At 37.6% G+C, this 17,905-nt stretch overlaps 1 protein-coding gene across 3 annotated transcripts; it reads left to right on the top strand.

Annotated features, from left to right (window-relative positions):
- The first annotated feature begins 11,632 nt into the window (after positions 1-11,632).
- On the top strand, positions 11,633-16,292 carry LOC111259181 (mitochondrial tRNA-specific 2-thiouridylase 1). 3 transcript variants are annotated; one of them, XM_086967775.1, is made up of 3 exons: positions 11,633-11,854; positions 12,778-12,818; positions 15,142-16,292. In XM_086967775.1, exon 3 carries the CDS (start codon positions 15,142-15,144, stop codon positions 16,225-16,227), a length of 1,086 nt encoding a protein of 361 aa, XP_086823901.1. In that variant the 5' UTR covers positions 11,633-11,854; positions 12,778-12,818; the 3' UTR covers positions 16,228-16,292. The 3 variants fall into 3 exon arrangements, with proteins under 3 accessions (XP_086823901.1, XP_022686716.1, XP_022686715.1); XM_022830981.2 differs by having other exon boundaries at positions 12,700-12,818; XM_022830980.2 differs by lacking the exon at positions 12,778-12,818.
- The last annotated feature ends 1,613 nt before the right edge of the window (positions 16,293-17,905 follow it).

The raw sequence follows: 17,905 nt of genomic DNA, 5'->3' as shown, positions 1-17,905 counted from the left end.
GGCTAAGGAACTCGAGACATGAACCGATAAAAGAACGCTGGATGAGTTTATTGAGCGAGTCACTCAAGGCGAGAAACAAGCTGGTTTGTGTGAGTGCAGCCAAAAGAACGAGGTTAGATTTCATGATAGTGAAAACTTCAACTAGCGCGAAATGAGACACACAAAAGAATCGATGATGAAAGACTGGTACGTTGACTGCAGCTTACTCAGTCCGATGAGGGAATGCGGGAAAATCAACAAACGTTTTCACACAGACACCTTCTATAACCCAATAGGCTCTTCCTAAAAATTATCAAAAAAGCAAATCGAGCTTAGGATACTGTTCTAAAAGCGATTTTGCGTCATTGACACTGGTGTTTAGCGCTGACACTACTGTGTGAATTTTTTTTATTATAGAAAATAAGATAAATATTGTGGGGTTTATGCATGTATCTATTCATAAGACACCGTTTAAGATAAGAATAACCCATACTAACGGGCTAGGAGGCACGTCTCACTGTCTTTTCGCTGCATATTTACGAAATTCGAACCTAAATAAAGCTTTTTCAAAGCTAGCGACTAATTGTTTTAATTTCAAAAGTTTCTTGAGAAGTCTTAACTAAGGAGGCACAGCTTTTCGCTTCAAAAGACTTGATTTCCCAATCTTATACGTCGATCATTTCCCCTGTACCTGGTACCTGGTGGCCGAATTCTTCCGGTGATAATTCGTACATGCTATTTCCTGTTTCGCTGTTCAAGAGGTTCAAAAGTCCCGGTTGAAAATAAGCAACTAAAGCTGGCCTCAATGAGCAATCGCTAAGCGCAGCGTTACACCTTTCACTCGTTTATTTACATTTTCTTACGCAGTTCTGAGTGCATGTAGTGTTGTAAAAGATTGGTTCTATGAATGCACAATAAGTGACAATGAACATTGTTAAAAGTACAATGACAACTAGAAGTTCAGGGACAAACATATATGCAGCTTATTATGTATTTACCGTAACAGATAATATGAATAACATCATGAATATCATCAACTAATTTTCAAACATGGTCACTAACGATCCAGTGGTTCGCCTAGAAGAGGTAGAAACCGAAATGCGTTTCAGCGACGTCTAAAGAATTGTCTCCAGTTGCTTATAATGGCCAGCCTTTTCACACAAATAAAAACAACTCGAGTTTTAAGTAAATAATCTCATATATAACCCACACTCAATCCTAAATTTCGTTACTTAAAGATATTAAGCTACTAAATAGTCAGTAACTACTACAGCCATGAGACAGACCTCCATTAGGTTCATCACTGACAGAACTATAATTCGTTTCAATTAACCCTTTAAACGCCCCATACGGTGTGCGCCACGCACGCCCAGACATAGAAGAGGTCTTCTGGAAACGATCACCTTCAAATACTGCTAGTTGGTTACAGCATCTCATACCCAGCAGCCAGTCGTAGTCCTTTTACCCGAAGACTCTGAAAAAACGGTCGATCTCTGCGCTCTGCAAGTAAATCGTGCCAATGAAGCAAAAGTGCACACACAAAACAATAAGCTAATACCTATAGCAAACCCATTTCGTGCCCTATTTGCTTGGTTATTAAACCCTTAGCTTCTGATCATCGTTTTCTTTCTTATCGTTATTACCGGTAGAAGTCGGTTGTACAGATTGTCCATAGCTATTAGCAAGTTACGGCCATTGCCACTCGACAACTACATACGTTGACTAAATTCGATTACGAGAGCTGACGCGCAACGATAATAGCCACAAAAAGAAGCGTTGCATCCAGTGTTGTTTTAACCTAACAATAAAAAGAAAAATCGAGGGAAGGCGAGATACGCCTCGCTGCCTGGAAGTTACAACTACTGCAGCTCATTGACCGCAAACATATTTTTGATCGGAGTCGCGCTGTCGCCTAGGACGGCTCAGGCCATGCAAGCTATATACTTTGGTCAAGTAGTCAATAGTTCATAATTTCGCTTAGCGTAATCAAATTCCTTTTGGATCTTCCTATTTACTCAACTTTTATCTGTTTTGTTTATCGCCAAAGGTACGATAGGTATATTGTACGAGTGAATTTGTATCTATTAATGGGTAAACTAGCAGAGAAGCTTCGTTAAATCGACATGAGACAAGAACAGGACTTTACAAAGTCCTGTTCTCTATTATACAAATAAACGTGGAGACGACGAATATTACGCTAGAAGTTATATAGAGACGAGAATCATAGTAGCTATCAATAGGTACACATTATAAGACCAGTATGAAAAAATTATACGAATGAAGCCTCAGATGAAGTGACCATATGATTCGAGTACCATCGTCTGTCTATTAGTTATGTCTAGCTGAAATGAACTTTTATCACATATAAGAATCTGCAGATGTAGCAGCGTATGTCGAATAGGTCAGTAGCTTCCTTGGAATAAAACAAATTAGTATACCAATTCCATGGTTTCAAGCATGATTGAAAAAAGGTTTTGAAATTAGACCGTTCGCCGTATAATACGCTGCTGAACGCGTACCTAATAAACAGGAAGTGTATCTTCATCGTAACCCAGTAATTATATGATTTCAAAACTAAACAACTATTGAGCCTAAAATTGCAACAAAATATGCTCTCTATTTTCAAGTGTTCGATGTAACTTCAAAAAAAAACAATAACTGCGTTTTTCAGTTTCAATAAGCCAACATGAAGCACATAATCTGCTTTCTTAAAATTGTTAGTCCGTGGCCATATCAGATCAAGACTTAGTTTTAAAATAATTTCCTGCCCGTTTGTAAATAGAAACCCATCAACTTGTATTAAAATTCAACATCGATTACAAATACTGCATTGCCTGGCTACAACTAACAACATTGTTTAGATGAATTTACTTGGTCAGCAATAAAATGTCACAATGCTGCTATCTCCTACATATTTGAACCTAACTGTACAATAAAAGTAGACATTGTCATAACAAAATTGTTTTTCATTTTTGTATCTTCTGAGGCAGCACCCAGATTAGCGTGACTTGACGTCTTTAGGTTTAGAAAGTTACCAATTTAGATAATTTTTCTGATCTTATTGATGTCTTCACAGGGACATTCCTTGCAGAATTTAAGCGAGTGGTTCCAATTTTAATAACTAATGATCAAAATATAGTAGTTAAATAAAGTTTCCAATTAGTGCTAAATGGATACTACAATACCTGGGCCATTTTTACGGGTATGAGTCAGGGTACCGTCTTACCCATTTAGCACATGCATAGAACTCAAGCTAGTTACGCTTGATCTTTTTTTATACTAAAACTTATATCTCGAAAACTGGCTACGAAAAGGCTGCAAATATGGACCGGACGTAATCTGTACGGCTCGAAGTATTAGAGCAGTTCGTATTCTATTTTCTCTAAACCAGGCGCTGATGTCACCATTTCAACAAACCTATCATTAGGCTAACTCAAATGAGGCGAACATATAGGGGGCACTGCAAGTATTCAAGAATTTGAATTAGCCGAATGCAAGCATGACAGAGGCCCTTAAACGGTTCGAACTGTTTTGAGTAAACGGCTCCATTCATGTGTATCGCGGCCTCCATTAAGCCGTACAAACGGCAAACAAGTTAGAGCTTGACAGAGCAGGCTAACAACATAGATAATAGTTAAAAACAAATAGCACGGAGGGGTATGATTCCCTGTAAGTTTCTCTAGGCAACGTCAAAAGCCGCTATATACTAACCGAAGTATCGCTCGACGTTAGACCTTCAATTCCTAATAGTATTAAAAGTTTTCACTAACTCTATCCTTTTTGGCGAAATTGCTAACTAAACTCCCGATTATTATTAATTTGTAAACAGAAGACCAACATTTTCACTACCAACAATTGAAACAGGTACCAATATGAAACGATAGACTTAGCGATATTGGATTTTCTAGGGGTTACAACAATACCACTGCAATTTTCCATTTTAATTTGCTTTGCTTTAATTTGTGAAGAGGAGCTAATACCCGTATAGACCAGACACCTCAAGGAAGATCACGCATACCCTCCATACAATTGTTTTTTTGGACAAGAACAGCGTCTTATCTGTTATAGAAAAATTAAGTATAGCAATCTGTTTCTGTGCCAGAATTCAGCTGGACCTTTGCTTTGGTTAAAATTGTATTAAACTTTATAACAGTGTGTAGCAAAATAAACACACACGAAAGGCCTTTCACCCACATCTACCAAAAACAGAACAAACATAATGCATAGAATATATAACAAGATTATACAAAAATCCAAGCTGGTTAGAGTCTTCCCTTAGGCACAGATCCCATGTGAGTTAGCTTCCCGGAAACATTTCAACCTAAATTTCTATCACTGAATACAGTGTTACGGGTCCCACAGAAAGTATTTCATTTGGTCATCTAATACGTTCAAAGCGCTGATACATATACCTAACCATAATGGCAGCGTAGATTAAAGCCTCTGGTAGATCTTTACTAAACGAAGCAGAGCTAAACTTTTCGTTTTAACTCTAAAAGGGTAAAGATGAGAAGTGCACTGACTGTGTTAATGCTAGGACAGGGTCGTCAAAACGTACTGTATCGCTTAAACTAGCTGGTTCCAAATGAAGAACTTTCTCGTTAAAGCGGTTTTCAAAGACCTAGCCTTAGCTGTAAACTTTCACAAAGTCAAGGTCCTGGCCGTAATCGTTTCAAACTACCGACTTCCATGCAACTAAAAAAATCGGTATTAAGTGTAAGCTGCTAGTAATCTGGCCAAACGGTGGTTATAAATATGTGCGCTACATATCTTCAAGTATAATGCGTGACAGGAAAAATTGAATTTCCAGAACATAATAAAAGTTTCTTCTTCATGCTTTAAATGCTAAATTACAGCTTACATTGTTTTACATGACAACAGCCTGATTTTAATTAGTTACTTACAGTAACTACCCTTAATTACATTAGTTCTTCTTATTGTACATAAGGAGTTCCCGAAGTGAGGTCTGAAAGCAATTGATACCACTTGAATAAAAAATACTAATGAGCCGTTGGTCACCACGCCTGGTGTAAATACCACGATTCACGACTTTCTATTACCTCATCTCTCTATACCCAACATCTAATCTAACTCTTGCAGTATTTGTGGCCAGTAAGAAGTCACTATACATATACGGAGAATCGTCTTCTAACCCCATGGGGACAGACTTTCAGCCGTGAAATATCTAAGTTTGATCGTTCGATCGATGAATAGGCTCCACTCGGCTCTTCCGTTGCCCATGTGCAGACGCACCGGCAGGATACATGCTAACGGTATTGTTAATGAGTAGTCTTCACTGTACATGAAGTTGGTCAAAGCTATTAAAAAGGTAAATTACTAGGGTAAGCCACCAGCAAGCAAAAAAAACAGAAGGTAATGTATCTATTAGATCCTCAGTCATGCTAGAATTCTTCTAAAAAAATGCTTTACGATTGCTTTTTATTATGATTGAAGCCCAAGTTCATACTAACGAGAGCTCAACAGTAACTGCGGTCTGAAAATGCAAATACAAGTATACAAGTAATTTAGCTTGAGGAAAAGTTGTGTATTAATTATTATATAATTGATATAATTTATGTCTAAAAGCTAGTATGAGCGACAAAAACTTCAGAACTACAATATAGTAGAAAAAGACTACGCATAAAAGCGGATCGCGATACATCGGATACAATACCGATTGTTATTATTATTACCAGTACTCTACATTTTTAAAAAACAATGCATATACATTATCTATGAACTTGCTGATAAAAGTACAATTCAAATTGTTAGAATTATTGGAAAAGTCTCCATAACGGTTACCTATTGAGAACGTTAACATTCAAGGGCCATTCGGTCACGAACGTTTAACTCTTTTTTATCATTTCTGTTTTGCTGTATAAACACCGCGAGCCATCTACGCAACGTTCTGTATAAAAATTACTCATATGATAAACGATTTTCGGTGCGTACAACAAGAAACGGTTTTATTGAGTCTCGTAAGGTATTGAATTCTACTTCGACTTCGTAGATAATTGATGGATTTGTCTGCCGTATATTCTAGATTCTACAGCATTCAGTAGCTAGTAATAGTTATAATCGTTAAAAATAGCCGTCACTAGTAATAGCGGACTGAAACAAGAACACACGGCGTAAGGTAGCGACCGATTATGCATAATTTTGAATTAACAGTGATATTACTATAAGTGATGACTTGATATATATAAATTTCACTTCGACTGTTCAGTTGCCTCCTAAAAGATTCATCACTTTTTAACATTGTGGCGGGATAATATGCTGGCTTTGGTTGGTCGTTGCATTGTTGTTTATATCGTATAAGATACAAGTAGGACTATGAACGCAGCAATATAGAAAAGTGTAATTGTTTATTAATACTTCTTCATGAAATAATTAAGTTTCGAAACACTGAACAGGGTTTCTCTAATTCCACTAATATTTGGGTCCAACCCAAAGTTAATTATTTCCGGAATGAAACTCTATTTCAGAGCTATATATATATATATATATTCTGTTCTTCATTTATGCTTGATTTGTTTCGAAATACATGGCATCTGTATTGACCTGCTGGTGTAGCATTAGAGTGTGTGTTACGGCATGTGTTTACTATATATACTTGACGCTTTAGTTGTTTGCGTTAAAAATGTGCCTGCAATTATCGCAATATTATCGCAACGTATCACAAAACGTTTCAGCTCCGTGCGGAGTAAAATTTCTACGAACTATTATTTAAAATATTTCAATCCATTTTCTGCTTTATGTTAAGAACATTGCAATCTTTCCGTTATACACGACTTACATTGATCACTTCAGTAAGACATAACTAAATTTTTCGACACAAAATTGATCTGCGCAAGCTTTACGCGATGTACAACTGCCTGTAGAGAAGCAGTACAGCACCACTTGTGGTGAGGAAAAGGACCTAGAAAGCGTCTCAAGGTTTCAGAAAAGAATATTGACGTCTATGTATTGAGTCGTACGTAATGGGACTACCCTGCACATTCGGAAGTATCACTATTAATAATGTATATAAACTAGTACATATACTAGTAGAATGAATTTGTTCACAAAATGCACATTAAATATAGAACAGTGACTAATTTTAGGTTCGTTCGAAGAACTATGGTAAAGATTTCTCTAGCTTTAAACTCTCTTAAATTTAAAACTCTAGCTTTAGATCTCTAAACGTTTGGTCTTTACCTTTCCTTATTTTATACGTTATATAATTCAGTGAATATCATTTTGTCGCATTTATTTATACTCAACGCCTTCCATCACAGGAACGTTGTAATATATATAATGTAATAAACATGCATAAACGTGCCACAAAAATGCAACATTCTAGAACTGTGTCTCTTTAATCGAGTTCAGTTGATAGGATAGAAGGTTGCTGATTATGGCTGCACTATACCCTTTTATAATTAAATACCTGCCACATAGTCTAAGCATCATCGGACGTAGTTTTTTTTTTCATAAATAGTCTGAAAAACATTAAAGGGCTAAACTTAATGTTAATTCTGCTGGTCCCTGAGTTTAACTCATGCTAGATTGTACTGCTGTAGAATATAAATGCACACATTATCCAAACTGTATTTAGTTTAGACGCCTCTTCCTTTTCATGTCAGGCAAAATAATAGGATCATTCGATACCGTTTATCCTGACGTTGAGCTCCTTGTCAATTAAATATACTTTGCCATATTAATTAAAATGTTTTGCATCATTACCTTACTCCATAATAAATAACTCAGCCGACGCCACGTGTTCAGTCGGAGTTAGATGATCATATATTTTTTCTAATAGCTCTTCAGCTTTAACTGGTTTTAACTTAACCGGAGAAAACTTAATCATTTTTTGCTATCAGTTTCCTTATGCCAAGTAAAACCGGAAACTATATGCCCCAAATTATGAACGGCACATGAAAATGTACTAATAATCCCCAAATTTGACATGAAGTTTCCTCTCGAAGCTCGATTTGCAGATTATTACTTTATAACTAAGCTGATTTTCTTGAATATGAATGAAAATATTTCAGGCACGTCCAATTACTTTGTTGTGACCTTTCAAAGACTCAACATCTATAATAAGCCGCTTTTAGCTGAATAACGCAAACATTAACTGGGGATGTTGAATTTCCACTCGCCTGCTGAAGCAACACGAACATTTATCCCACGAACAACTCGGTTCTACTGTATGCATCTAACCACACCTGCGGTCACTTGCCGATCGGTTAAAAGCACGGTTGTATTCCATGTATCCCGTATTTCTATCTAATTTTTTGTTTATATATATACATATTTAAAAATAATACTGGTGTCATCAAAAGAGTGCCTGAGTCACAAGGTTAACTTTGAAATCGGCACAGAGGCGTTTAAAACACGAAAACCATACTTTAGATGAATTCGACTTCGCCATTGGTTATTCTCTTTTTAGTTCGTCAGACTAACTGCCTGTTGGTGCCAAAACCCTCCCAAGGCAGATTTGAAAATGCGGTAACTATTATTCGTACCTTACTACATCTTGCACCAAAAACTAAAATCCAGAATTTTGTAGACACACGCCTGCCTGAACAATGAATACGTGCGGTGCACTACTCCAGGAACAACAAGAACTAACGTAATTACTCTCACATTTTTACTTCGCTTGACACTTGTTTCTATCTTTATTATTTTAATGAAAGACAGATAGCCGCAAACATTTGCTGTTTATAATAGACAGATACATAGGGATTAATATCAGTTGCGATAAGTTAAACAATAGTTACAACGCTCGAGCATATGTGTTCACAGTAAAGCTATAAACCAATGGCGTTTTGGTGAATCACTGCTCATCGAACTTCGTCTTTTCTGTCGCTGCGAAGCTGTTTCTGCATATGCTTGTCCTGTTAGCCGGTTAACAAAATGGACAGAGCGGACTGTTGTACAAAGTAGCTCACTGCTGTCGAATACAATATTAGAAAATTTCTGGTAACAGGGTTGGGCAGTTCCTTTGAGAGCGAACCCGAAAGAAACCGGCCCTACCGCTTCACGCAAACCCTTTGAACAATATTTCGTAGTTATTATTAACAAGCAAACGGCGTTCGTTCGATGTGTTTGCGATTTAGTAAAACGATCACTAACAATAGATTCTCTCAGCCCAAAAGGCTAGTAAAGAATCCATTCCTAGTAGTTATTGATTTCTCATGAGCTAGATTATGTATTGGCAAGTACAATGCAACTATATAGAATAAAAAGTATGTTACCGCCGCTTTTTTAATAAATAATTTAATAGACAAAGATGGGCATTAAATTATGTACCATGGAAGAGGAGGAGACAAAAATATTAATTAATACAATTCGGCAGTTTATAATTATTGCACACGGAAAAACGGCCTTTTCAACACTATGTAAGCAAACGTGTCACTTTAATGATTTATTTCTAGCAGGGATTATCATTATTTTTCAATGTGGTGTTTAACCATTTAGTTCTTCGTGCTAGCTTTCCTTTCAACTTGTTTAGCTTCTTTGTTAGTTTGCTATTTACATTGTTACAATGAATATACCTGTATTAATGCATCACTGCAACATGTTGAATCGTAGATATTAAGGTACATAGTTCAGTAAGGCTTGCACACTTGAACACAGGAAAAATGTGCTTGGCAAGAGCAATCTGACACGTATTCGTCTCATTCAACGGGAATTTTGTTTTGTATTTGTATTTATAAGATGTATAGAGTTAGCATCATCCACACACCCACGGGAAACAAAGGTAAATAAAAGCTACTTAATATTATTGTATTTTGAAACGAGGGTTGCACTACCTGTCGTGAAAAAGCCGATACGTTCAGACTTGCATTTTCTGTCCTACTTGACCAAGACAAAACAAACGCAATATTTATCGTTTTATAGATCCGAACGACATTATTACTAGCGCATTAATCTGATACGGACATAAGCATTAGCGTATGAAATTGTGGTAGTACTGTCAGATAAAAGAAGAAGCACTTTCGAAATCTATAACATCTCCTTGAGGAACATTAGCGCAAAAGACTTTTCCCGAGCCACTGATGGAACTTTTCGAGACTCTGAACAAATAATTGAAGAGTAACCGGCTCGAATTGTATTATCATAGCGCGTCGTGCAACATCGTATTATTCTTCTACTGCACACGGTACAACAAACTGCGCGCCACCTTTAGCTCCTTGTGATGTACCGCTTACAAAGCAGACGGCTTTTCCTTTCCTCTGAGTGCCGCGACTGGCACTTCTCCCACCACTCAATGGGACCACATCGGCGTTCAGAACAAGCAGAATAACGGAGACAAATACGAGCTGCTGCACCCTAACCAAGAAGACCAACACAGCAATGGTGTAAACACTCGGGGGCCGGTGGAGGCCAAGATGGCGCCACTGTTCTCTAACAACCACCGCTGCACCTTAATGCCATATATTTGTACGCACGCATGCATATATGATGCTACAGTGCAAGTGGGAGACGCTTAGTAACTGATTCTGGTCGGATCCGACGAACGGGTGTCTACACAGCCCACGCAGAACTAAAGGAGAGCGACTAAATTATGGGGACATTACCAGTATACCTGCTATACTTTGCTGGACTTATACGCCAGAGAGAATCATCACATTGAACCGTTTGATAATGACGATCGATAAAAATACTTATTGCTGGAATATATGGTGCTATAAGTATACGAAAGAACTTTACCTGAATAAAAAAAAAACGAAATTTATGTGTCCGGTAACCGGAGCACGTCAATTAGCATATAAATGTGATAGATGACGCATTCTGTGGGCAAAAGAGTGAATCACGATGTACACATTTGTCTTAGCTTCACAGATAAATACTCAGCGATCAAAAATCTCTCACATCACTTTACCGAAACATTGAATGGCCAATTTCAGGTGTCCAGAGGTTGGCCAGACGCAAGGTGCGTTCTATAAAAAAATTGATATCTGAGCATAGTAATACTCCCCTAATAACGGCGCATCTCTCTTCTCTCCATTTTCTTCTCGGATTGCTGGTACGCCTGTGGGAAAGCTCATAGGGTGAATTACATTCTCATGGCCTTAAGTGAATCAGGAATATCAAGTGCTCTTAACCGGAACACCGTAACGAAGGTCAAAAAAGCGAGCTGGCCTGCAGAACACACCGGTGGATGAGTCAGACAAGTAGACTTGATACATTTTTGCATACTATTTCCCAGGAAAATGCGAGAGTGCAAAGGCCGGCTGCAATTCGGAATTAAGCTAGGTTGGCAGCTCCACTGAGATCACTCACCTGTGTCCAAGGAGATTGAAATCGACGTCCTGGACTCCTTCCCAGGGCCGTACATCACCACACAACACCTGCTTATTTCTTAAATCCTGCGCGATCCCGCTCGGCGCTAACGGTACTCCGATGGCGGAGAGTAGGACTCTGTGAGGCAAGAAGGACCCGCTCGATTTAGCGGGCAGACCTGTCTCAATGAATTAGCCGAAACTTGTTTTTGCACTTACTCTGGCTATTAACTGATCTTAATATATTGAACAGGATCATAGTGTAGTTAAGCCATAGAGCGAGTATTCTGTTAGACGCTACGCGAATGAAGATTGGAGTAAACTACAGCAAAATATTGTGGAGCTCACTGGTCTAGCTCACCGCTAGTTTAGCGGGTCGAATATTTTGGCCATGTGAGGATTGTCGAACGCGTGCGAGTCAATAGAAACAATACCGGATGTAAAACGCGAAAGTCAGTAAGTCAAAAGTACAACAGCCTGTTAAAGGATAATCCGTGCAATTCGTTAGTGGTTGTCATGCAACAGTTCTATTGCACTAAATATCGTATGACTTGAGTTCTTGTGAGAACATCAAGTTAATGCGATGCCATTCTCCAGCTAGAAGCAAGGTAAGGGAATAGTTTTTTAGAAGGATTTAAATTAGGAAATTGCTTTCATTTGCGTGAAGTTAGTTTTTATTTAACTGTTATGCTTTTTCCGTACCCTTATGTTAGAAAATTGTTGGATTTCATTTTTTATTAGCAACTTATTATATTGAAATAAGAATGCTCCACCCATTTAAGTTGTCTCTATTTTCTCATAGTTTTTGTGCCATAATAAGTACACAACGTAAGGCCTCTGAACATTGCGCGACTTTCCTAATTTCCGTTTATAGCTCATAAATTGCATTGTGGAACAATAAGGTGTTTTACTATTACCCACCTTGGAAACAAACATCTGTAGATTAGTGTTATATATATATTATACAGTAAGATGAAGACGCTCAACTTATTAGGAGATCTTCGTCGAATAATAAAAATTACTAAGTATGTATTTCCTATGCAATGCGGATTGTGACTACTGCTTTTTGCTACAAACGATCTTTCCTAACTCGATCTTGAGGTCCTGGATAAAATTCTTCATACGTATGTGCCAGAGTATAGTTTTGAAATCTATAAGCCTCGCTGCAAACCTTTACCAGAATAATAACTGTGTTAATATAAATCCGGAATGTCTCAAATAATATTGGGTTGTTCAATACGCAATTCACTCCATAGTATATTATTAACATGCAAAGGAAAGTTTAAATGTCCTTTTTGATGTAGGTGTACTTAACACAATTCATACAAAATGAGGAGCAAATATCTTGTTAAGCTGCTAATATAACGGTACAGATTAAACTGTTCGTAGTTGTATCATGAGAATTTAACAGGTGTTGTGTTTCTTGGGGTTCTTATTACATTTTCTGTATTAGTTGATGTTAGTGACCTAAAGCAATGTTTGTATACATTGCTAAAACCTCGATGGGGTCTTCAAGAGTTCACTTTTTCAGAAGAATGAGCCCTCAGCATGACACAATAAGCGAAAACCCAGGTGAGCAACGAATAATGATTTCGTACATAACTTAAAAATAAAGTAATCTAAACAAATATTTACATTTACCAATTCTGTAATTTTGCTTTATCCACATAACACTTGAGTTTAGTACTTCACTTGTCCAACAGCTTGGCAAGATTATATAAAATTCTCTTTGAAAACTAAAATATTCTTAAACTCTTGCAGTTTACTAGAACCGGAAAATTCGCATGTGGTTAATAATTTTCTATTTCGTCAGATACTTTATTTACTGATCGCCGCAAAGTGACTTTCTGTGAATGTTGAATTATGTTGATTTCTTTCTTCGGATCCTACTCGAAGCGATATACCTGAGTTAAAAGTGCCTTTTCACTACCAGGTCGTTACACGTATATACATTATTAGCTAGAACATATATAGTAGAACTAATATCGTCAAAATATAAGAAACTAGCCAAACTTTTATTTTAAAATATTTTACACAGAGAAATAAAAACATTTTAGAGGCAGCTATGTAATTATTTAGAAACCTAGGGTTTTAGATATGAGAGAAAATTTAATGACAAAATGAAGAGTTATTATTATCTGAATTATTGAACTAGAGACCGAATCCATTGTCGAGTTTCGTATGCCTCAATACAGCGCAAGCCGTAATAGAAATATTAGTCGTTTCAATATTTTTTAAGACAAATTCAAAAAAACTCTAGTAGTTAACTACATATAATTTGAATACTTAAAGCCCTTAAGTTTATTTGGCGATAAACTAGCTATTGGCCAAGTACTTTTTTTATTGAAACACAGGTTGCATATAAACGTGTGCTAATGGATTTGAACCAGTTATACTCCGAACATAACGTCTAAATACCCCTCCCCCCTCTTTTCCCTGTCCGCTAGTTAACTGAGGCACCACTGTGACAATTAAGCCATATAAATAAAATGAATCGAAATTTAACTACGGAAGATTTACGAGGTATGGTTTATACTCTATTTCATGAGTGCTATTCATGGGAGATGGGTGTATAATAGCAGCAAAACAAAGTGTGCATACTACATTTTAAGGAATGTTTGTTAGCTTTGTTCGTCCTAGAAAGTACAACATTGCGTGGTTAGTAAGTACCAAGTATATTTAATACTTTTATATAAGCATATATGGGCGCTTACTAAGCTTTTTAGAGTTGTAAAAATGATAAGCCTTTGGACTGCCCGCTATCAATAGATACAGAAAGCACCGTTACAGATTACTATATTATTTCCTTGAAATTCGATACATTTCCTAAAATAGATAATTACTGTCAAGGTGGGACACCATCATTATGATTTTTGTGTGATTATCATTAAATGGGTGTTACCTTAGCAAGTTGAGGTCATGGTGGTGGCTGTAAAATTTTAATTTTTCAGTATTTGTACCCTTGTACTTTCAACTTATTGTAAGAATTCAATAGAATGTACGAAGTTTTACCGATATTTCGCTATTTGTGACACCCTGAAAGCAGTACCAGATACCGCCAGTAAAAAAAAGCATGTCCGCGATACGATTTCATTCAAAACAAACTGTTGATTTATTATATGCGCTTTAAATTACAGGAAAGTGCATTTATACATACACAAGAGGTACTCAAAGATGCCAGTTCCTTAGCCAACCAGCCTATTTCCTACGCAGAATTAAGTTTTAGATTGCTTAAAGCCTACTTAATATTGGAGATATACTCGCCTTTTGTGGCTTAAACTGTTGCTGATTCACATTTGGCTCATTAAATTCAGTAAACAGAGGTACTTTTTCATCAAGAACTAAATCTACCAAGTTTATTGATTCAGCTGCTGCCCGTCTATCCCATCTGAATGTTATCAAAAGGTTCATTTTGATTGTTAAAAAAACTAGTAACATAGGGCTCCATAGACTTACAAAATTCATGTGTAGGTAATGAAATCGAAGTTCATTTAGGGTTTTCTTTAATAAAATTAAGGTATTAATCTCCTTTATAGATACCGGGTCTTATCTCTAGATATTTGCTATGGTAGTATGGGACTTTAGTCGGCGCTTTCTGACTGCAGCAATACAACCCCGTTAATTCTCATTTTTATCTGTTTCTGCTCTTCCTTCAGCACTTGTTTGATATTATTTCAACATAGGCTTTTAGAGGCATTGCTACAGTACTTAATCAAGCCATTTCCACTACTTGAGTAGTAGCTATTTTTGGATTGGGATATCGCTTTAAGTGAAATTTATTTTAGATATCAAAAGCAGACTATCAAAGCAACAAACTGAGTTATCATTAAAACAGATATCAAAGGGTACTCTTGATTCGTTTTAGCAACTGCGTTCTTTGTTCATGTCTCCTCAGATGATTGCATGCGCGCTGTCTGGCGGGGTCGATTCAGCGGTGAGTCTACACCTGCTCCTAAAAAGGCTGCCTCGCCGGCTTATCAAAGCAGTCTTTATGAAGAATTGGAACGAAGGTGGAGACAACGTCTGCGACTTATCGCAAGATCTGAAATCCGCTCGGGAGATTGCTACGCATTTTGATGTGGAATTTCACACAGCCGATTTCTCGAAGGAGTACTGGCTGCAAGTATTCGAGCCAATGATTGCTGACTTCAGTGCCGGCATTACACCAAACCCGGACGTTTTATGTAACCGGCATATTAAATTCGATCGAATGTTTCGATATTGTCAGGACAAACTCGGTGCAGAAAAAATAGCAACTGGCCATTATGCGAGACTACGAGAGCACAAAGAACAAATGCATTTACTGCGAGGCTTAGATCACAGAAAAGATCAGACATTTTTCCTGGCCGCTGTTAAAAGAGAAGCGTTGAAATTTACTGAATTCCCTATAGGAGAACTACCTAAAAAGCGCGTGAAGCAGATTGCCATTGAAATGGGTTTGCCTTCACTGGCGCATCGCAAGGAATCGACGGGTATCTGTTTCATAGGCAGGCGAAAGTTTTATAACTTTATCGACGACTACGTTGAGCCGCAGCTAGGAAATTTTGTTGATGTAGATAGTGGCAAGATCGTCGGAAAGCATACGGGTAAACACCATTGGACACTAGGCCAAAGAGCTCGCATTGAAACCTTGGGCAAGCCATACTACATCGCAGGATTACCGCCAGGGAACGATGTCATGGTTTGCAAGGGACATTCGCATCCGAGGCTTTTATGCGACAGTTTCAAGGCAAAGAATCCTCATTGGATAAATGAAAAGTTTCGCGGATGGACAGGATCACTGGACTTTAAGACGCAACATACCGACCCAGTGGCACGATGCCGTCTGGTTGAAAATACTGACAACGTGATAAGAATTCAGCTTGGTCACTTTAAACGAGCGATCACTCCAGGGCAACATGTGGTCCTATATGATAATGAGGAATGTGTTGGATCGGCAAAAATAGATAAATTAGGGCCATCACTCGATAAGGTTTTATAAAATTGAATGATAAACAGCCATTATTATTAGCATTTGTAATAATAAAAAGATAATCTTGTAATTAATGCAAATTGTCGTTTTTCCTTAGCAATCGTAGGATACGATAAAAAGCGAATACAAAAGCCAACCCGGGTGAGAATTCGGTATCCTAAACAACTTACAATCAAGTCAAATTAGAGGTAAATATTTGATTATAGATTAGGTAAAGAAATCAACTTATATTAATCTTAAGTTAAGAAAGACAAGAGAGAATAGAAAGTAGGTTATATTATATATTAATGGAATAGAGTATTATTAGGTAACCTAATCTCCTAATTTCCGTAATTTATTTTAATTTTTTTTTAATCGATGATGACTTATGGTCTGTAATTTATTTATTAATCGTGAATAAATGGTGTTATTCTACACGTCGATTTAATATCTTTAGAACGAAGTTCGATATAATTATGCCAAAAAAATGTAAATAATGTTGTCCATAAATGTTCATCAAAAATCTTAAACCACGACAAAGGGTATTCTTTTGAAGAATGCATATTCTGTGCAAACGTTAATTTATACGAGTGAGGTGACTATTTTTGCATAGGCTGAAAAAGTAGTTAATTTGGCAGCATTACTAGATAAAACATTATATGTAAAACTCTCCTTATTTCTCTTTGTAGATGGAGTCGCTGCAGCTTGTCGTCATAGCTCCCTGGAACTTTTACGTTGAACCATTCCTTTAACAAAAGTTCAAGTTGAAAAGTCATGGACCATCCGCCAAGCGAAGTCGATACGAAGAGGCAAAATCGAAACTGGAAAAGGCGACAGCGCCGCAAGGCAGCCAAGAAGAAGGCCAGGCTTCGGTATTTCGCGCTGCGTACAGATTTAACATCGACAAAGGACCCGAATGCGACTAATAAAGGTATCATGCTAACTGATTACAAGGCCACAGATAGTAGCGAGGAAGCTTCAAACCAAAGGAACATTAGTGATTCGACACAGCGTGAAGACATGGTAGAATTGCAAGAAATTAAGTTTATACCCCATAGTAAGCCTTTAGGAGCCACGGACCGAACGACAGGAACAGGGTCATCCGACATATCTAATAACACAAGCTTGCAGTTAGACAACAAAAACCTACACAAGCTCATCAGTGAGATTCAAATGCGAATTCGTAGGCTAGAGAAGTTGCATGAACTTCGGAGGCGTTTACTGTTGAGGCATTTTTGGAAATACAGCAAAACAGGTGAAACAAAGTTCACGCTCGTTTTCGAAAACCTTATGAAAAAACTAAGAAGTCTTCTTGTAGATTTGAATGCAGAAGAAGCGATGGACGGTAACAATAAAAAAATCGCAGAGGCAAAAACGAATTACGGAAAATCAAACCGCGTTCCGGATATCGAAGTGGCCCTTTTTGGCGGAAAGCGTCATATCCCCTTGCATAGTGCAGAAGAACTGGTGGACGTGCGACGTCAGTGGGATGCCTATGAAAGTACCGAGGGGCAGACGGTGCCAGTTCGATGGGTTGAGGCGCCGAAAGAGCCCACCGAAGAATGGGCAGAATATCTCGTCCAGTAAGCTGGCTTTATAGTCCAGTTGGAGCAAAAGGACTGTCGGTCATTTGGAGATGCAGCATGCTAAATATAGACAGCAGCAGCTGGCAACAATGGAGGTGCTTTAGTGTTTTTAAACGCATTAT

The sequence above is a fragment of the Varroa jacobsoni genome, unplaced genomic scaffold (genome assembly GCF_002532875.2).
Source record: "Varroa jacobsoni isolate VJ856 unplaced genomic scaffold, vjacob_1.0 scaffold_302, whole genome shotgun sequence".
Taxonomy (NCBI): Eukaryota; Metazoa; Arthropoda; class Arachnida; order Mesostigmata; family Varroidae; genus Varroa; species Varroa jacobsoni.
The sequence above is the reverse complement of the archived record's forward strand: the minus strand, read 5'-3'. Positions and strand labels throughout refer to the sequence as shown.

Excerpts from the sequence above, each read along its gene's own strand:
- LOC111259181 (XM_022830980.2), top strand. The coding sequence starts at position 11,825 with ATGCGATGCCATTCTCCAGCTAGAAGCAAG. Across the intron at positions 11,855-15,141 it reads ATTCTCCAGCTAGAAGCAAG|ATGATTGCATGCGCGCTGTC; the intron begins GTAAGGGAATAG and ends ATGTCTCCTCAG.